The sequence below is a fragment of the Poecilia reticulata genome, chromosome 15 (genome assembly GCF_904066995.2).
Source record: "Poecilia reticulata chromosome 15, P_reticulata-male-v2, whole genome shotgun sequence".
NCBI lineage: Eukaryota > Metazoa > Chordata > Actinopteri > Cyprinodontiformes > Poeciliidae > Poecilia > Poecilia reticulata.
The window spans coordinates 23,889,034-23,904,854 of NC_088844.1; the positions used below are offsets into that span (position 1 = coordinate 23,889,034).

Sequence of the window (15,821 nt, forward strand, 5' to 3'; positions counted from 1 at the left end):
CCCTCTTTCTCTGGGCCCGTGTTAGTTATTGTTCCCTCAACAGCATGGTTCTCTGGGTGTCCATTGTGCGTTCAACCTCAGATTTGTCACTTTATCCGGTGTCGATGAATCAGGACAGATAACTCTGTCAGCAGAGCCAACACATGCAGACCAGAAACAGGAATGTGAGCCGGGGTCGGAAAAATCTTACAATTCCTTACTCCAGTAAGTCACTTTATGCTGAGGTTGCCTAATGTGCTTCTTCCTAACTTATTCATACTGTTATATCATATAAATTTGAGCAAATGAAGCACCACTTTGCCTGTATCACAAGAACCACTAGAGATCTATTAATGGATTCACTCTAAATCCATATTTTAAAACAAATTTCCTCAAATTTATGACCTTGTAGCATAATAAGAGCAACAAAACCTCATGGAGAATCAATAATGAATGAACTTGATTTTTATATGGTCAAATTTCAGTTCTCTGAGAAAGTTTAACAATGGATTCATGGATATGTTCAACTCTTAATAAAACAAATGAAAAAATAATCTGCCATATGTTTTAATGTTTATCTGTAGCTCGAAAAGCACAAATTGCATTTAAAATCCTCAGCAAATAGGATCCCAACATCTGTCTTGGATTCTCATCAACCTGTTATGATGTCAGCTCCTTTTTTTCTTGTCCATGCAGAAATGCTTAAAATAGAGAGAACCAAAAAGAAAAAGAAAAAAAATCAACACTGCCCTAGATTTTTACAACACCGGATAAATAATAGTATTACATGAAAGGTTCGACTCACCAGCTAAGTGGCTCTTGCAAAAGAAAAGGCTTTTCACTATAAAACCTCTAAATGGCATTCAGTGAGTGACATGCTAGAAGAAACAGTCAATTACCCAACTATTAGAGGGAAAACGGACATCTTATTCCTTGATTCATAAGACCAAAGCTAGAAGGAGAAGGGAAATGAGTCTGACTTACAGGCAGATATATGTTTTCTTGTGTGTAATTACAATAATGTTAAATGTTTTGGCATAATTAGTGCTAAAAGAAAGCGAGACAGCTATTTAGCTAGATACCTAACCAACTCACTTGTCCTCTTCAGCCCTCTTCACATAATTACTTTCACAGGACTAGAGAAGTTTCTAGAAAATTACTAGAAATAATCAGTTCTCAAAGTTGCATGAACCCCAATTTAACAGTTCCTGATTATTTCACCTCATTGTCCTTTTGCAGTTTCAGTCTTTTGTTTTTGTTTTTTTTCCCCACACTGATTATTTTTCATACGGGTGGTTCAGACAATCCTTTCATCATCTTTGCTATTTAGTACCTTTGTGTTATCTACTGCAGGGCGTTTTGTAAATTTTTTCATACTAACCAAGTGAACGTCTACTACTAGATCTAACAATGGTTTAAAGTAATTTTCTATATCGTACTCACAGTCTGCTGCAAGGAAATATGGATATATGACTGATAAATGACATCTAGCAACATTTGCAGTTTGGGTCCTTAGATACCCAAACTTTACAGGTATGACAGGAGCCAGCTTCACTAGATGTTTATTTCCAGCCATGCACCACTTTCATTTGTAAAGGAATAAGTTTATCTAGCAAAACCAAAACAAACAAAAGATTAGCAGGAGGCTTTCATTAAATGGTTTGAGTATGGACATGAAATGGACAAATTGGTTAAAGGTTCAGGATATTATTGGTCAGAGGAGTAAATTGATTGATTTGTGTTTAATACAAAATGTCTTGAGGCACAATGCTCTTTTTTGTCTGCATAAAACTCCAGATAGATTAAACGGTGAAGGGGTGAAATGACCCGGACAACCATTGAGAGATTTAGCACTTTATTTTTACTGTTTTAAAAGGTAAATGAACATTTTGACATTGCTTCAATCTCCAGTTTCTACAGTGGACAGGCACTGGGCAAGCATGTTTGAGGCTTAATAATAAGAAAACTCAAAGAGGAAGAAGATGTTACTTGCTGATCCAATTATACCAATTACGGCTTTTCATGCTGTGCTTTCACGTCATTCAGCATTTCCTGGAAGGATTAAATATTCTGTTTGAATCATAACTGTTTGACATTTATAACACTAAGCGGCCGATCAAAACTGTGAATTAATCATTTTTAAGAATTCATGGAGATTTATGAAGGAGTTCAATTTCTTGATTGTGTATAATCAAGAAATTGATGGAATTGAAACTTTTTTTGTTCTTGTGCCAGTAGGAGGTAAAAATATAGTTTAAATGTGACCTATCATGCTGCCTTGAGCAGGTTAGGATAGGTTTGTGGACGACACAAAACATGTTTATTATATTTTTTTACATCAAATTATTCTTATATAATGATATTTTAGTCTGGTCAGTTCTGCCTGTTTTGAATTCCTTTCAGAATGAGCTGTTTTAGGGCCCTTGTCACTTCAAATCCAAATAAACTGCTTCTGGCCACACGCACCCTCCCAGACTCAACATTTATACTCACACATGAAAATAACTGCAAACACAGGCGTAATTATACAAGTATACATCCTTGAAAAGCAGAAGTGAATCCTCTTACACAACCAACAATAATGTACACTGCAAAAACACAAACTCGTACAAAATATTTTTTTTATCTAGATTCCTGTGCAAATATCTTATTACATTGGAAATAAGACAAAATAAATTTATAAGTGACTTTTCTGGAAGATATAGGAACTTGCTTTAAGTAAATGATTTTTTAATATTGATGAAAAAGTACTAGTTATATTGGGAGATTATTTTACTTATAACATGGGAAAAATATTTTGTTCTAAGTGAAATCATCTGCCAATGGAACAAGTAGTTTTTCATCAATATTAACGAATTATTGACTTAAAACAAGCCCTAATATCTACCTGAAAAGTTACTTGTAAGATAGTTTTGCCTTATTTCAAGTTTACTAAGATATTTGCAATAGAAACTAGACAAAATTACCTGGTAAGATTTTGTGTTTTTTCTGGGTAGTAAGACAAAAGCAAAACTCTTGTCTTTTCCAACAGCCATTGTACAGCAGCAAAATGAGCTGGAGCTCCGCTTTGGTCGCTAAGTAACAGTGACTGTCGATTGTGACTTAACATCTTGTTTTCTAGACAAGAAAATATTAACTTATTGTCAAATAAACGCCTGGATCGTTTTTTTAGGTGCTTAGGGGTATTTTCAGAAGCATTTGAAACCCATCTGAAAATAAAAACATGCAAAATATTTATTTTGCATACTAGGTCCCCTTTAAACAAACAAGAAAAAAAAGCTCAAGTTTGATTGTAAAGAAAGTGACCTGTAGATTGGGTCTATAAATGGTTAGATTAGATATTTTTCCACAGTGCAGTCACCCAGATGGTCTGTGCTTCGTTCACGGAGGTGCGATGTGACACAGAGCTGCAGACACTCGATTCAGTGTCACAGCAGTTTGGTTCACCCAGAGATGACTCATTGTCCTGCTGAGTGTAATCACATCAGAGACACCAGGGAGACAGGTCCTCCCCACTGTAACCCGCCTTCCTTCTCGTCTCCCTCCTGAGGATTTGTCTTCTTCTTTCTCCGTTTTTCATTAGCTCACAACTGCTCTCATTCCTAATTGTGAATAGATTACTCTCGCAACTGTAATTTTGCTTGCAAGAATTAACCTGAAACTTTTTAGCAGTAAGTTATTTCACTGCAATCAAGCCAGGAAGCCACTGCAGCTGTAAAGGTGGGATGCAGGCTGTGGCGAGGCCTGGCAATCAATGATCCAGGGTAATGTCTCCCTTTGGTTAGACCATCGATTGTTCATGATGCTATTCCTGTCCTTTTACTGGAGTCTTATTTTAGCTTTTCAGACTAATGATTCATTGCAGAGCGGAAAGAGCAAAGATCCTTTGATGTGTGTTTTCATGGTGCAAGCCTCTGTTGGTGTGTTGTTAGCTTTGAAATATACAGTAGAGATAGGAAATGAGGGAATGAGTGAAAGAAGCTGCCCTTATTATTTCTTTGAAAATGAAATAATCTGCTGGTTTCAGGCCACTGATATGCTTTGTGCAGTGCGGCACTGCAGCAGGAGTCGCATACTGTAGAGGGGGATTAGTGCCTGTCTGTGTCAGGGACCACCAAACTTTTTATGAGGTGGAACCACGGGCTAACATACCACTGAAAATAGGCTACTGGTGCTGTCTATGAGTCAATCTGGGAATAGCAAGTCTGTGTAAAAAGACTAGGATGATGTCAGTACTGGATCGTCTTATTTAATTCCATATTATGAAAGCAGAGATGCATCAAACAAGCTTCATATTAGTTGATTTTGTAAACCTTTGACTTGCTAATACAGATGTAATCCCATTTTCTTGCAGATTGCTAAATTAGTTTTATTAATAAATACAACAAAGTATAATGCAAACCAGTGTTTTATTTTCTTATGTTAGTTATTTTCTTGATTATTCTCATTTCCTTTTTACCCTTGCCTTATTTTCTAATTGCACAAATGCCAAGGAAAGAATCTTAAATCTGGATTTTCTCCTTTAAAAACACAAGAAGATGCAAGAACAGTTTTCTTTTTCTAGCTTTCCTGCCATGAGCGGTCATTCATTATTTATGTAAGGAGCAGATGTGATGTCATGCTGCATGAGTTTCAGAGGAGTTGCTGAGAAACAGGGTTTCTATGACATTTTAATACAAAGACAACATGATTATGGATTTGATAAAAACTGTCTGAAGATCCTGTATTTTCAGCTAGTGCAGTTAGTTAGCATAGCAAAAGTATTTAGTTTTATTCACTGAGAGAATGCAGCTCCTAACCTTCCCTCTGAGATTTCTAAAAGATTTTCCAAACATTTCCAGATCAGGAATCAGATCCCAGATAAAGAAGAAGTAGATGGATGGGTGGAACTTGCTCCATATGAGTTTGAACACATAAAACAGAGATGAATCATTGCTTTGCAAGAATATAATAGCACCAAAACAGTTAGCAAATCCCAGTCATCTTCCGTTTAGTTAACCAGTATCTTGATGCTGCCTATATTTCTGTCACAAGTTGCAGGTTTTACTGAGAATTACATTTAATTACAGCATTCGCTCTTGTTTAAACTTTTTGTGCTGAGCTCTGTTTCTGCTCTCAGCACTCTTCCCCTTTTTATTCTTAATTATATGAGATGCTTGCTCTTTAAAAACATGGGAAGCTAATCATGAACGGTAATGGGTCATAAATATAATTGATGCTTTCCTTTGAGGGTGAAAGTACTTTAATTTAAATAGTGGAAACGGCTTTATCAATACCTTTTTACAGCATCATTTCCAAAGCCTTGCTCTCCTTTGCAATTTGACTCGTCCTCCGCTGATCAAGACACTCTATATTTGGATTGTCTCTAGAGAGTCTGTCTGGCCAAGAACCCAGAGTTGCTCTGTCCCACTCATTTTTTTTTTTTTTTACTCTGACAGGCTCTGAGAAGTTGGATTCAGTTCCTTCTCAGATGAACAAGGTCACATTAACAGAGCCAGTAGTAACGCTTATTTTTCCCATCTCCTGCAGTGTCTCATACTCAGGACACACACCACCACTCCAGCGAGAAGCCCCTGATCCAGTGCTACAAGTGCGGGGAGCCATGTAAGGGCGAGGTCCTCCGGGTGCAGAACAAACACTTTCACCTGAAGTGTTTCACCTGTAAAGGTAAAGGAAAAAAAAAACATTTTGTAACAGGAAATGAATATCTCTAATGTACTGATCTGAGTAACTAATATTATTTTTTATGTGTTCATTTGATGTTGCTTGTAAGATTGTCTCAGCCTTAACTCAGCTTTGAGAAACCTAATATTCCTGATGATGGATGAACATGTGGTCTCTCTACAATTCAAGAAATGAAACAGCTTTGACTTTTTATGTATATATAAATAAAACTGTGGAATTGTGTGAAAATTTGTAGCTTAAGTGCCAATAGTAGATACTGACTATTCATGTAGCAGTCATATATTTTTGGACTACGAAGTTAATTCTATAATAAGGTTAAATGAGGTCTCTTCACTAACTAAGATGCCATTCAGACTTCAATATGTAATCATTGTAATCCACATGGGTTCAGCCCTGTTACTGCATGCCTTTGACATTCTGGCACATGCATAATGCAGGCTCACTTTGCTAATCAGGCAGCCCTATTTTGACCTGAACTCACTCTGTTGAACTGTTGTTGTTAATCAGTGACTTTAACACTGTTATAGAGTTAGCTTAGCTCACCATGGGCTCAGAATAACACTGTCCAACGCTGAGATTACTGCTAATTCTGTCTTTTGGTCGGGGTTAATGATTCTCAAAGGGGACACGAGAACAGCTTTAATAGGCACCACCTTAGTCTTAGTTTTAACTTTATCCTCTGTTGCCCGACAAATCTATAGGATGAAGCTGAAGCCTCGTCATTTTAGAAATAAACCAAACATGACATTGTTGGTTTCCTTCTCTTACTACATTTGACACACAAATTCAAGCTCCTCCTAAATCTTTTTCAGTTGAATTTTATGAATCCGTCTTATTGAGTTTACTATTTCTGTAGTGGTATGAGACTTATGAAAAGTTGAAACACCTGGACCTCAAAGTCTGAAGGCACCACGTCTCTGGCGCTGGTTTTCTTTTGGACTCAGTCATGTCAGTAATCTCATCATCTCTGGGCTCTAATGCAATTAAAGATGATTCCTTTCGTCACCCTGTCTATTCATCCTCAGGACTTAGTGTTGGCCGTTTACATAAGAATGATATTTAACATTAAACAGTCCACAAAGGCTTTAAAATTACAGGCCTATAAATGAAGTGCATGGGTCATGATGGAAGCTTTTGATGAGCGTTCACAAATTTTCTGGCCAATAGAAAACTACTTGTTAAAAGTTTATTAAAAACCAAAAAGCATTTTACCAGCCACCAAGACCAAACCCCAATAAAGTTATAGCTAAATGCGTAAGTTGTGGTGAAATTTATTTTACTTGTGTAACCCAGTCTAAATTAAAGGTATTTTGTTTTGAGTTAAGTTCATGGAAGGTATAATAATTTAGAATGTATTAAACATGTTTGCTTAAATATGTTAAAATTGTTATAAATAAATGTTAACAAAAAGCTGTACTTACAGGTACTTGAAGTAATATGGTTAAGTTAAAAGAATTTGGAAAAATGTAGTTAAAACTGTTTTATAGAAAAGTAATCTTCAACATATTTTATTTTGAAGGGCTCATGTTTGAAAGAGGAAGTTGTATAGAGCAAAGCAACTTTGCTCGTCCGTGATTGGCTGAGGATTAGGAAGGGATAGGAAAGTAGGGGAAGACACAGAAAAACGTGAGAGAGAGAGAAAAAAATGGAAAGAAAAGAGATGAACCGCGCTGAAAAAACGTGGCGGACTTATTAATGAACGAGTGTCTTGCAGATATTTAGACTTTCAACTCGACAGTCTTTTAATAGATATCGACACTACACTTTTGTTGCAGCTACTGTGATAATTTCTGACCGGAATTCACTGTACAGTAGGTGAAAAGTCATATGTAATGCTCGCTAACGCATTAGCATTCATTAGCACAGTGAATGGACTTGAATACTGTGAGCTAACTCGGCTAACAGAAGACTCAACTAATGTTGCCGTCGTGGGAACGTTCAAGAGTTAAGTCTAGTGCAGAGAGATGAGCTTACGCTGAAAGTTTCTGTGACTGTGCTGGAGGACTGTGTCTGCGTTGGACTTTCCTGCTGTTCCTGAATTCTGTGGACCGAGGGACTGGGGAAGGAGCGGAAGACATCTTGCCGACTGGGACCAAGGACAGGTTAAATTCTAAGAAGGTTCAAGATTTTCCTTGGAGTAAGGTATCGCAAGTCCACGCTTCATCACATCAGGCCTGCAACGGGGTTTTGTTTGGGACTATATTTTAGTTAATTATTGCCGGCATAGGTGGACATTGAAGCATAGGCCCACATTTATTAATATAGGGTTTGTGAAACTAAAGACTGAAATATTTGCATTTTGTGAATTATTATTGTTTAATATATGTTCAAGAGTTCAAATCTCATAAAGGTGTGTGTGTTTGATTTTTTTATGATAGTATGTGAAGTTTATTGTTCTTAATCAGCGCTACATGATTGGGTGAGAAGAATAGAAAAGTACTGGAGTATTGTTACTTTAAGGTGAGTGAAACTCAACATAGGTTTTAAACACGAGAGTGTATTAAGTTATTATTCATAAGTTACTGGGTTTAACGAACTCAGGGGCCCGTACCTACTTTAGAGGGGTATAACTGGGCTACATAAAATGGAGGCACCGCTGGGATTATTTGTTTGAGTTTCTAGATATATTAGTTCAAAGTACTTTTCTGAACATTATTGTTAAAAGTAAGAGAAAATGCAGCAAACTGAGGTTATTGTAAATAAGCTCAAGAGCTGGTGCCGAGGGGAAGGCATAAATGAGAGCCATGCATTGTTGACAAAAGTTCCCCAAAATACAGAAGTTGCACAAATAGAAGAGACATTGCAGACTATAAAGTGTCTTGGGCGTGTCCGTGTGAGGGGAAGAATGTTGGACGAATCAACAGACCAAATATTAGTGCTTTGTGAGTGCAGGGAGAATCTTACAAATGCAGACATACCAAATGAAGTGCTGACTTTAGATGAGTCTACAGTATGGCCTATATTCATTACTGCAGAATCTTTGAGTGCAGATGAAGATTTCAGTGTCAAACTAAATACTCTCCTACAAGCAGAAGGGAAGACTGCAGAGGATGTGCATGCTCTTCTAGCTGGGTCAGAACCCGTTCCCTCGCCCACAGAGTCCCTCATTCGTGCTGTGACTGACCTACTGGACAAAGCAGCTAAACCTGCAACAGAGACTGGAGGATTTCGCCGCCTGCGCACTTTCTCCGGTATAGTGCCTACTCCTGCAGGTGAGGAACAATTTGATCATTGGCTGGAGCAAGCTTACATGATGGTGGAAGTGAGTGAATGTTCGCCAAAAGAAAAACGACGGAGGATAATGGAGAGCCTAAAGGGTCCTGCATTAGAAGTCATCAAAGCAGTTCGCCTTTCTGATCCAGATGTGAGTCCTGAGGAGTGTCTAGAAGCTCTTGATAGTGCATTCGGAATGGCAGAGTCAGGAGATGATTTATACTTTGCTTTTAGACTGATGCAGCAACAGTCTGGGGAAAAGTTGTCAGATTTCCTCCGAAGACTAGAGCGCTGTTTGTCGAAAGTAGTTCAAAGGGATGGCCTTCCTGCCTCAAGCATGAACAAAGCTCGGATTGAACAACTGCTTAAAGGCGCAGTGGGTTCAGACCTTATGCTAATTCAGCTCAGGTTGAGGGAGAAAAAAGAGAACCCTCCAACCTTTCTTGAGTTATTGCGTGAAATTCGTGCTGAAGAGGAGTATGAAGCATCTAGAGCAAAGTTAAATCCATCAGTACGTGTAGTCCAACCCAAACCTCAGGTGGACCACAATCATTCTGAAATTCAGAGTCTGAGGGCTGAGATAAAAGAAGTAAAGTCAATGTTCACTGCACTTTCTTCTCAACCCCCTCTAGATACTGCAGATAAGCATGACACAGGTTCAACTGACAGAGAGAGACTTAAAGAACCAAGTCAGGATGCTGAAGTTGTGGCTTTAAGGAAACAAGTTAAACAGCTGCAGCAAAAAGTCAAATCCAGAGTGTCACATCGGGCTGAAACGCCACCAGCTGTCATGGCAGTGCACACTCCAAATAGACGTTCTGATGCGGATGAACGTTTTTGCTACCGCTGTGGAGAAAGTGGACACCTGGCAAGTAAATGCAGAAGTCCTGAAAATCAAAATAAAGTCATTCAGAGGCTTATTCAAGCACTCAAAAAAGCTAAAACCACAAATGCACAATCTCCTACTGATGAAAGCGTTGAGCAGAGTGCTACAGTGAGAAAGAGTGCAGTGGGTAACCTACAATCTGTCGGGTTGCCAGAAGGACTAATAGGGCCACCGTCCTTGGAACCTTTAAAAATTAATGGACAGCTATGTGATGCCCTACTAGACAGCGGTTCCCGGGTGAGCATCATTTTTGAATCCTGGTACAGGAAGTACCTGTCTGACACACCCATTCACCCTGTCAGTAAACTAGACATATGGGGTTTGAGTGATTCCAGTTACCCATATCTTGGCTATGTGATTGTAGATATGGAGTTTCCTAAGAAAGTGACTGGAGCTCCAGCTACTTTGTCAGTCCTAGCTCTGATTTGTCCGGATCCACCTGGTCCAGACCAAACCCCTGTCATCATTGGCACCAATGCAAAAGCCAATCTTCCAAAACGCTTGGTTCAGCTGTGTGAGGAAACATCTGGAGTGCATGTTCAGACTCTAGGAATACACAGTCTTCTGCCGGGAGGTGCAGAAAGAGATTTGGATTTAAAAGAAGAAAATGAAGAGATCGGATGTATAAAGTGGGAAGGTCCTGGAGACCTGACATTTCCTGCTGGGAGTAAATGTAAAGCATCTTGCAGAGTGGATGTGGAGAAGCCTCTTCCTGATGACATCTTGGTGGTGGAGTTTTCAAGTGTAAATCCCCTTCCTGCTGGTGTGCTGCTACAAGCCATGGTTATTCCAAGTCATGCTGTGGATGTGAACCAACTGACCTTATTGTTCCAGAATGAATCCTTGCGAGACATAACAGTTCCAGCTGGCACTGTTGTGGGATGTCTGTGCGTTACTGATGTTGTCACAACAGTTTCCAAACAAAACACTGTAAAATCAGGATTTGATACAGGTCTGATAAATTTTGGAGAGTCACCTGTTCCAGAACAATGGAAGCAAAGACTTTGTCAGAAGCTATCTGAACGAGCATCTGTCTTTTCTCTTGATGAACTGGATGTGGGAATCGCTAAAGAGGTGGAGCACACAATTAGACTGTCAGATCCCCGCCCATTTCGAGAGCGCTCCAGACGCATCGCTCCTGCAGATATTAATGATGTACGCTGTCATATACAGAAACTGCTGGTTGCAGGCATCATTAAAGAGTCTAAAAGCCCATATGCATCTCCCATTGTAATTGTGAGAAAAAAGAATGGAGATGTGAGGATGTGTGTTGATTATCGGACACTTAACAGTCGAACTGTGCCCGACCAATACACCACGCCCCGTATTGATGAAGCTCTTGACTGCCTCTCTGGTAGTCAGTGGTTTTCAGTCCTAGACTTGAGGAGTGGCTATTATCAGATAGCTATGAAGGAAGAGGACAAAGAAAAAACAGCTTTTATTTGCCCTTTAGGATTTTACGAGTTTGAGAGGATGCCACAGGGTATCACAGGAGCCCCTGCAACTTTCCAACGTTTGATGGAAAAAGCTGTAGGTGACATGAACCTCCTCCAAGTACTAGTGTATCTTGATGACCTTATAATCTTTGGAAAAACTCTGGAAGAACATGAGGAGAGACTCCTAAAGGTTCTTGACAGACTCCAAGAAGTAGGGCTCAAGATTTCCCTGGATAAATGTCAGTTCTGTCAGACAAAGGTGAAATATGTAGGTCACATAGTGTCTGCAGAAGGTGTCTCAGCTGATCCAGCAAAAATTGAAGCTGTTACCACATGGCCAATGCCTACTAACCTGAAGACCCTGAGGTCATTCTTAGGATTTTGTGGGTACTACCGAAGGTTTATCCAGAATTATTCCTCCATAGTTCGCCCATTGACTGACCTAACTAAAGGATATAGACCCACGCAGCGTGGGAGAAAGCCCAAAAAAGGAGAAGCTAAAGTTTATTTGGATGAGCGGGAGCCATTCCGAGAAAGGTGGGATCAATCATGCACTGATGCATTTGAGAAAGTGAAACACTGTCTTACCAATGCCCCGGTCCTGGCTTTTGCTGACCCCAACAAAGCTTACATCTTGCATGTGGACGCCAGTTTGAATGGACTAGGCGCTGTCCTTTATCAGGAGCATCCAGAGGGACTGCGACCAGTGGCATTTGCCAGCCGCAAACTAAGCTCTTCAGAAAGGAATTATGCCATTCATCAGTTGGAGTTTCTGTCTCTTAAGTGGGCGGTTGTGGAGAAATTCCATGATTATCTCTATGGAGCACGTTTCACTGTACGAACGGACAACAATCCCCTAACTTATGTCCTCACCTCAGCAAAGCTTAATGCTACTGGGCATCGTTGGCTGTCGGACTTATCAGCCTACGATTTTGACATAATCTACAGACCGGGGAAGAACAACATTGATGCAGACTTATTGTCACGGATGGAACCTGGAGAGAGAGAGCCTGAGTGGCAAAGTATATCACAAGCGGGAGTAAAGTCAATATGTCAGAGAGTTGGCACCAATGGTTCTTCTGCAGATTCTGCTAATTATGCAGAACAGCTTGGAGTTTCTCCTGAGTGTATCCCTGATGTATATGCTTATCCTACACGTTTGCAGCTCAACTCACTGGAACAAATGTCAAGACAAGAGCTAATTAGAGCTCAAAGTGAAGACTCTCTCATAGGACCAACCATCCAAGCACTGAGTAATGGAAAATGGCCTGATGACATCAAAGCTAATTCAGAGATGATGGCTATGAAGAGAGAGATGGGAAAGTTAAACATGAAAAATGGACTGTTACATCGCGTGAGTAAACCTCAGTCATCAGGAGAAACTCACCAACTAGTCCTGCCTGCTAAGTTCCGAGCAACTGTGCTGAAATCTCTTCACGATGATTTAGGTCATCTAGGAGTTGAGAGAACTACTGATAATCTCCGAAGTAGATTTTTCTGGCCTAAAATGTCCACTGATGTTGAGCAGTACATTAAAAACTGTGGAGAGTGTGTTTTGAGGAAAACTCCATGTTCAAAAGTAGCACCCTTAAACCAGATAGTTAGTACTGGACCATTGGATCTGGTTTGTATCGATTTCCTTTCCATGGAGCCAGATTCGAAAGGAATCAGCAATGTGTTAGTCGTCACAGACCATTTCACCAGATATGCTCAAGCTTTTCCTGCTAAAAATCAAAAGGCTCTCACAGTTGCTAAGATTTTAGTGGAGAAGTATTTTGTGCATTATGGACTTCCAACACGTATTCACTCCGATCAAGGGAGAGACTTTGAGTCTCGACTCATAAAGGAACTGTTGACACTGTTAGGCATTAAAAAATCTCGGACAACCCCGTATCACCCACAAGGTGATCCACAGCCAGAGAGATTTAATAGGACTTTGCTATCCATGCTTGGAACATTGAATCAAGAAAAGAAAAGACAATGGAGCCAGCATGTTGTTCACTTAGTGCATGCTTATAATAGCACCAAATGTGACGCAACTGGATTTTCTCCATATTTTCTAATGTTCGGGCGAGAAGCAAAACTCCCAGTGGATGTGTGTTTTGGGACACCTTTGGATGAAGATGGGAACCATCAGCATTCCTCTTATGTTGCAAAGTTAAAAGATAACCTGCAAAGGGCTTATGAGATGGCGACTGAAGCAGCCAACAAACTACATCTGCGTAACAAAAAAGCATATGACCGGAGACTTGGGTTTCATCATATGGAACCTGGTGACAAAGTTTTGATGAAAAATCTTGGATTAAAAGGGAAACATAAGCTTGAGAACCGCTGGTGTGATATTCCCTATGTTGTGATGGAGAAGATGCCAAATCTGCCTGTGTATAAAGTGAAGCCATTAAATGGAAAAGGGAAGTTCAAAACTTTGCACAGAGACAACCTCTTGCCCATAGGAGATTATGTGCGTATGCCAGTAGTGGATAATCTTCCAGATATGCACCCAAGGTTACCAAGAAGGGCACAAAGAGAAACTATGTCTAAGAGACGCAACAATGATCATTCAATACAAGTTTCACATGAGGAGTCAACTGAATCATCTGACTTTGAGTGGGAGTTACCACACCGACCATACCGAACTTATCTGGAGGGAATACTCCAAAAACACAATAGACGTGAACAAAAAGGGCCTGAGGTTCATATTGCAAGAGACAAGGAACCCTCACAAGAAGCAGACCCTATTGTGGAGACGTTAAACTATGATGACACAGCATCAGAGTCAGAACATGAACCTGTATCTAGTGAAGATGACAGGCCATGTCCAAGTAGTTCTAACGGCAGAATGAGTCATGCACATTCAAGACCAAAACGTACCATTAAACCAGTAGTGAGACTTACTTATGATGAACCTGGCAAAGCTAGTGATCAACCCCTCACTATTGTTCATAGGGGTGTCGTCATAAAAATACAGAGCTAAAATGTAGACTAAAACCACCCTTCCCATTGTTGAGTAATGCAGGTGTTCATAAAGTCTGTTGAGGACACCAGATGTTTAGAGGGGGGAGGGTGTAACCCAGTCTAAATTAAAGGTATTTTGTTTTGAGTTAAGTTCATGGAAGGTATAATAATTTAGAATGTATTAAACATGTTTGCTTAAATATGTTAAAATTGTTATAAATAAGTGTTAACAAAAAGCTGTACTTACAGGTACTTGAAGTAATATGGTTAAGTTAAAAGAATTTGGAAAAATGTAGTTAAAACTGTTTTATAGAAAAGTAATCTTCAACATATTTTATTTTGAAGGGCTCATGTTTGAAAGAGGAAGTTGTATAGAGCAAAGCAACTTTGCTCGTCCGTGATTGGCTGAGGATTAGGAAGGGATAGGAAAGTAGGGGAAGACACAGAAAAACGTGAGAGAGAGAGAAAAAAATGGAAAGAAAAGAGATGAACCGCGCTGAAAAAACGTGGCGGACTTATTAATGAACGAGTGTCTTGCAGATATTTAGACTTTCAACTCGACAGTCTTTTAATAGATATCGACACTACACTTTTGTTGCAGCTACTGTGATAATTTCTGACCGGAATTCACTGTACAGTAGGTGAAAAGTCATATGTAATGCTCGCTAACGCATTAGCATTGATTAGCACAGTGAATGGACTTGAATACTGTGAGCTAACTCGGCTAACAGAAGACTCAACTAATGTTGCCGTCGTGGGAACGTTCAAGAGTTAAGTCTAGTGCAGAGAGATGAGCTTACGCTGAAAGTTTCTGTGACTGTGCTGGAGGACTGTGTCTGCGTTGGATTTTCCTGCTGTTCCTGAATTCTGTGGACCGAGGGACTGGGGAAGGAGCGGAAGACATCTTGCCGACTGGGACCAAGGACAGGTTAAATTCTAAGAAGGTTCAAATTTTCCTTGGAGTAAGGTATCGCAAGTCCACGCTTCATCACATCAGGCCTGCAACGGGGTTTTGTTTGGGACTATATTTTAGTTAATTATTGCCGGCATAGGTGGACATTGAAGCATAGGCCCACATTTATTAATATAGGGTTTGTGAAACTAAAGACTGAAATATTTGCATTTTGTGAATTATTATTGTTTAATATATGTTCAAGAGTTCAAATCTCATAAAGGTGTGTGTGTTTGATTTTTTTATGATAGTATGTGAAGTTTATTGTTCTTAATCAGCGCTACATGATTGGGTGAGAAGAATAGAAAAGTACTGGAGTATTGTTACTTTAAGGTGAGTGAAACTCAACATAGGTTTTAAACACGAGAGTGTATTAAGTTATTATTCATAAGTTACTGGGTTTAACGAACTCAGGGGCCCGTACCTACTTTAGAGGGGTATAACTGGGCTACACTTGTAAATTTTAAAATGCTTACAATAAACTATTTTGAAATTTTATTTAATTACTTGAATTCAACATTTTCCTTCATTAAATGATTAGAACAGGGCAGATAAGTTACTTGTTTTTACAAACTTGGAGCTGAATTCAACATCACATCACATTTCTCACTTTTCGTAATCCTTCACGTAGCATCTCTAATTATTTCAGTCTTTTATGTTTGTGCAGACTACAAGGTTATATTTGAATTGACGGAAACTTGTTGGAGCCTGAAGA

At 39.4% G+C, this 15,821-nt stretch overlaps 2 protein-coding genes across 16 annotated transcripts in view; both read left to right on the forward strand.

Moving 5' to 3' along the window:
• ablim1a (actin binding LIM protein 1a) overlaps positions 1-15,821 on the forward strand; it is a 62,307-nt gene that overhangs the window by 22,232 nt on the left and 24,254 nt on the right. For all 15 annotated transcript variants that reach the window (XR_014091112.1, XR_014091109.1, XR_014091111.1 and 12 more), the window contains exon 2: positions 5,509-5,646. Coding sequence is in view for 4 of the 15 variants with exons in the window: in XM_081616210.1 (XP_081472336.1) it covers positions 5,509-5,646 (138 nt within the window). In the remaining 11 variants the exon portion in view is untranslated. The remainder of the gene's footprint in view (positions 1-5,508; positions 5,647-15,821) is intronic.
• On the forward strand, positions 7,091-15,402 carry LOC145555185 (uncharacterized). The gene is made up of 2 exons (XM_081616620.1): positions 7,091-13,990; positions 15,385-15,402. The coding sequence occupies exons 1-2, from the start codon at positions 8,339-8,341 to the stop codon at positions 15,400-15,402; spliced, it is 5,670 nt and encodes a 1,889-aa protein (XP_081472746.1). The 5' UTR covers positions 7,091-8,338.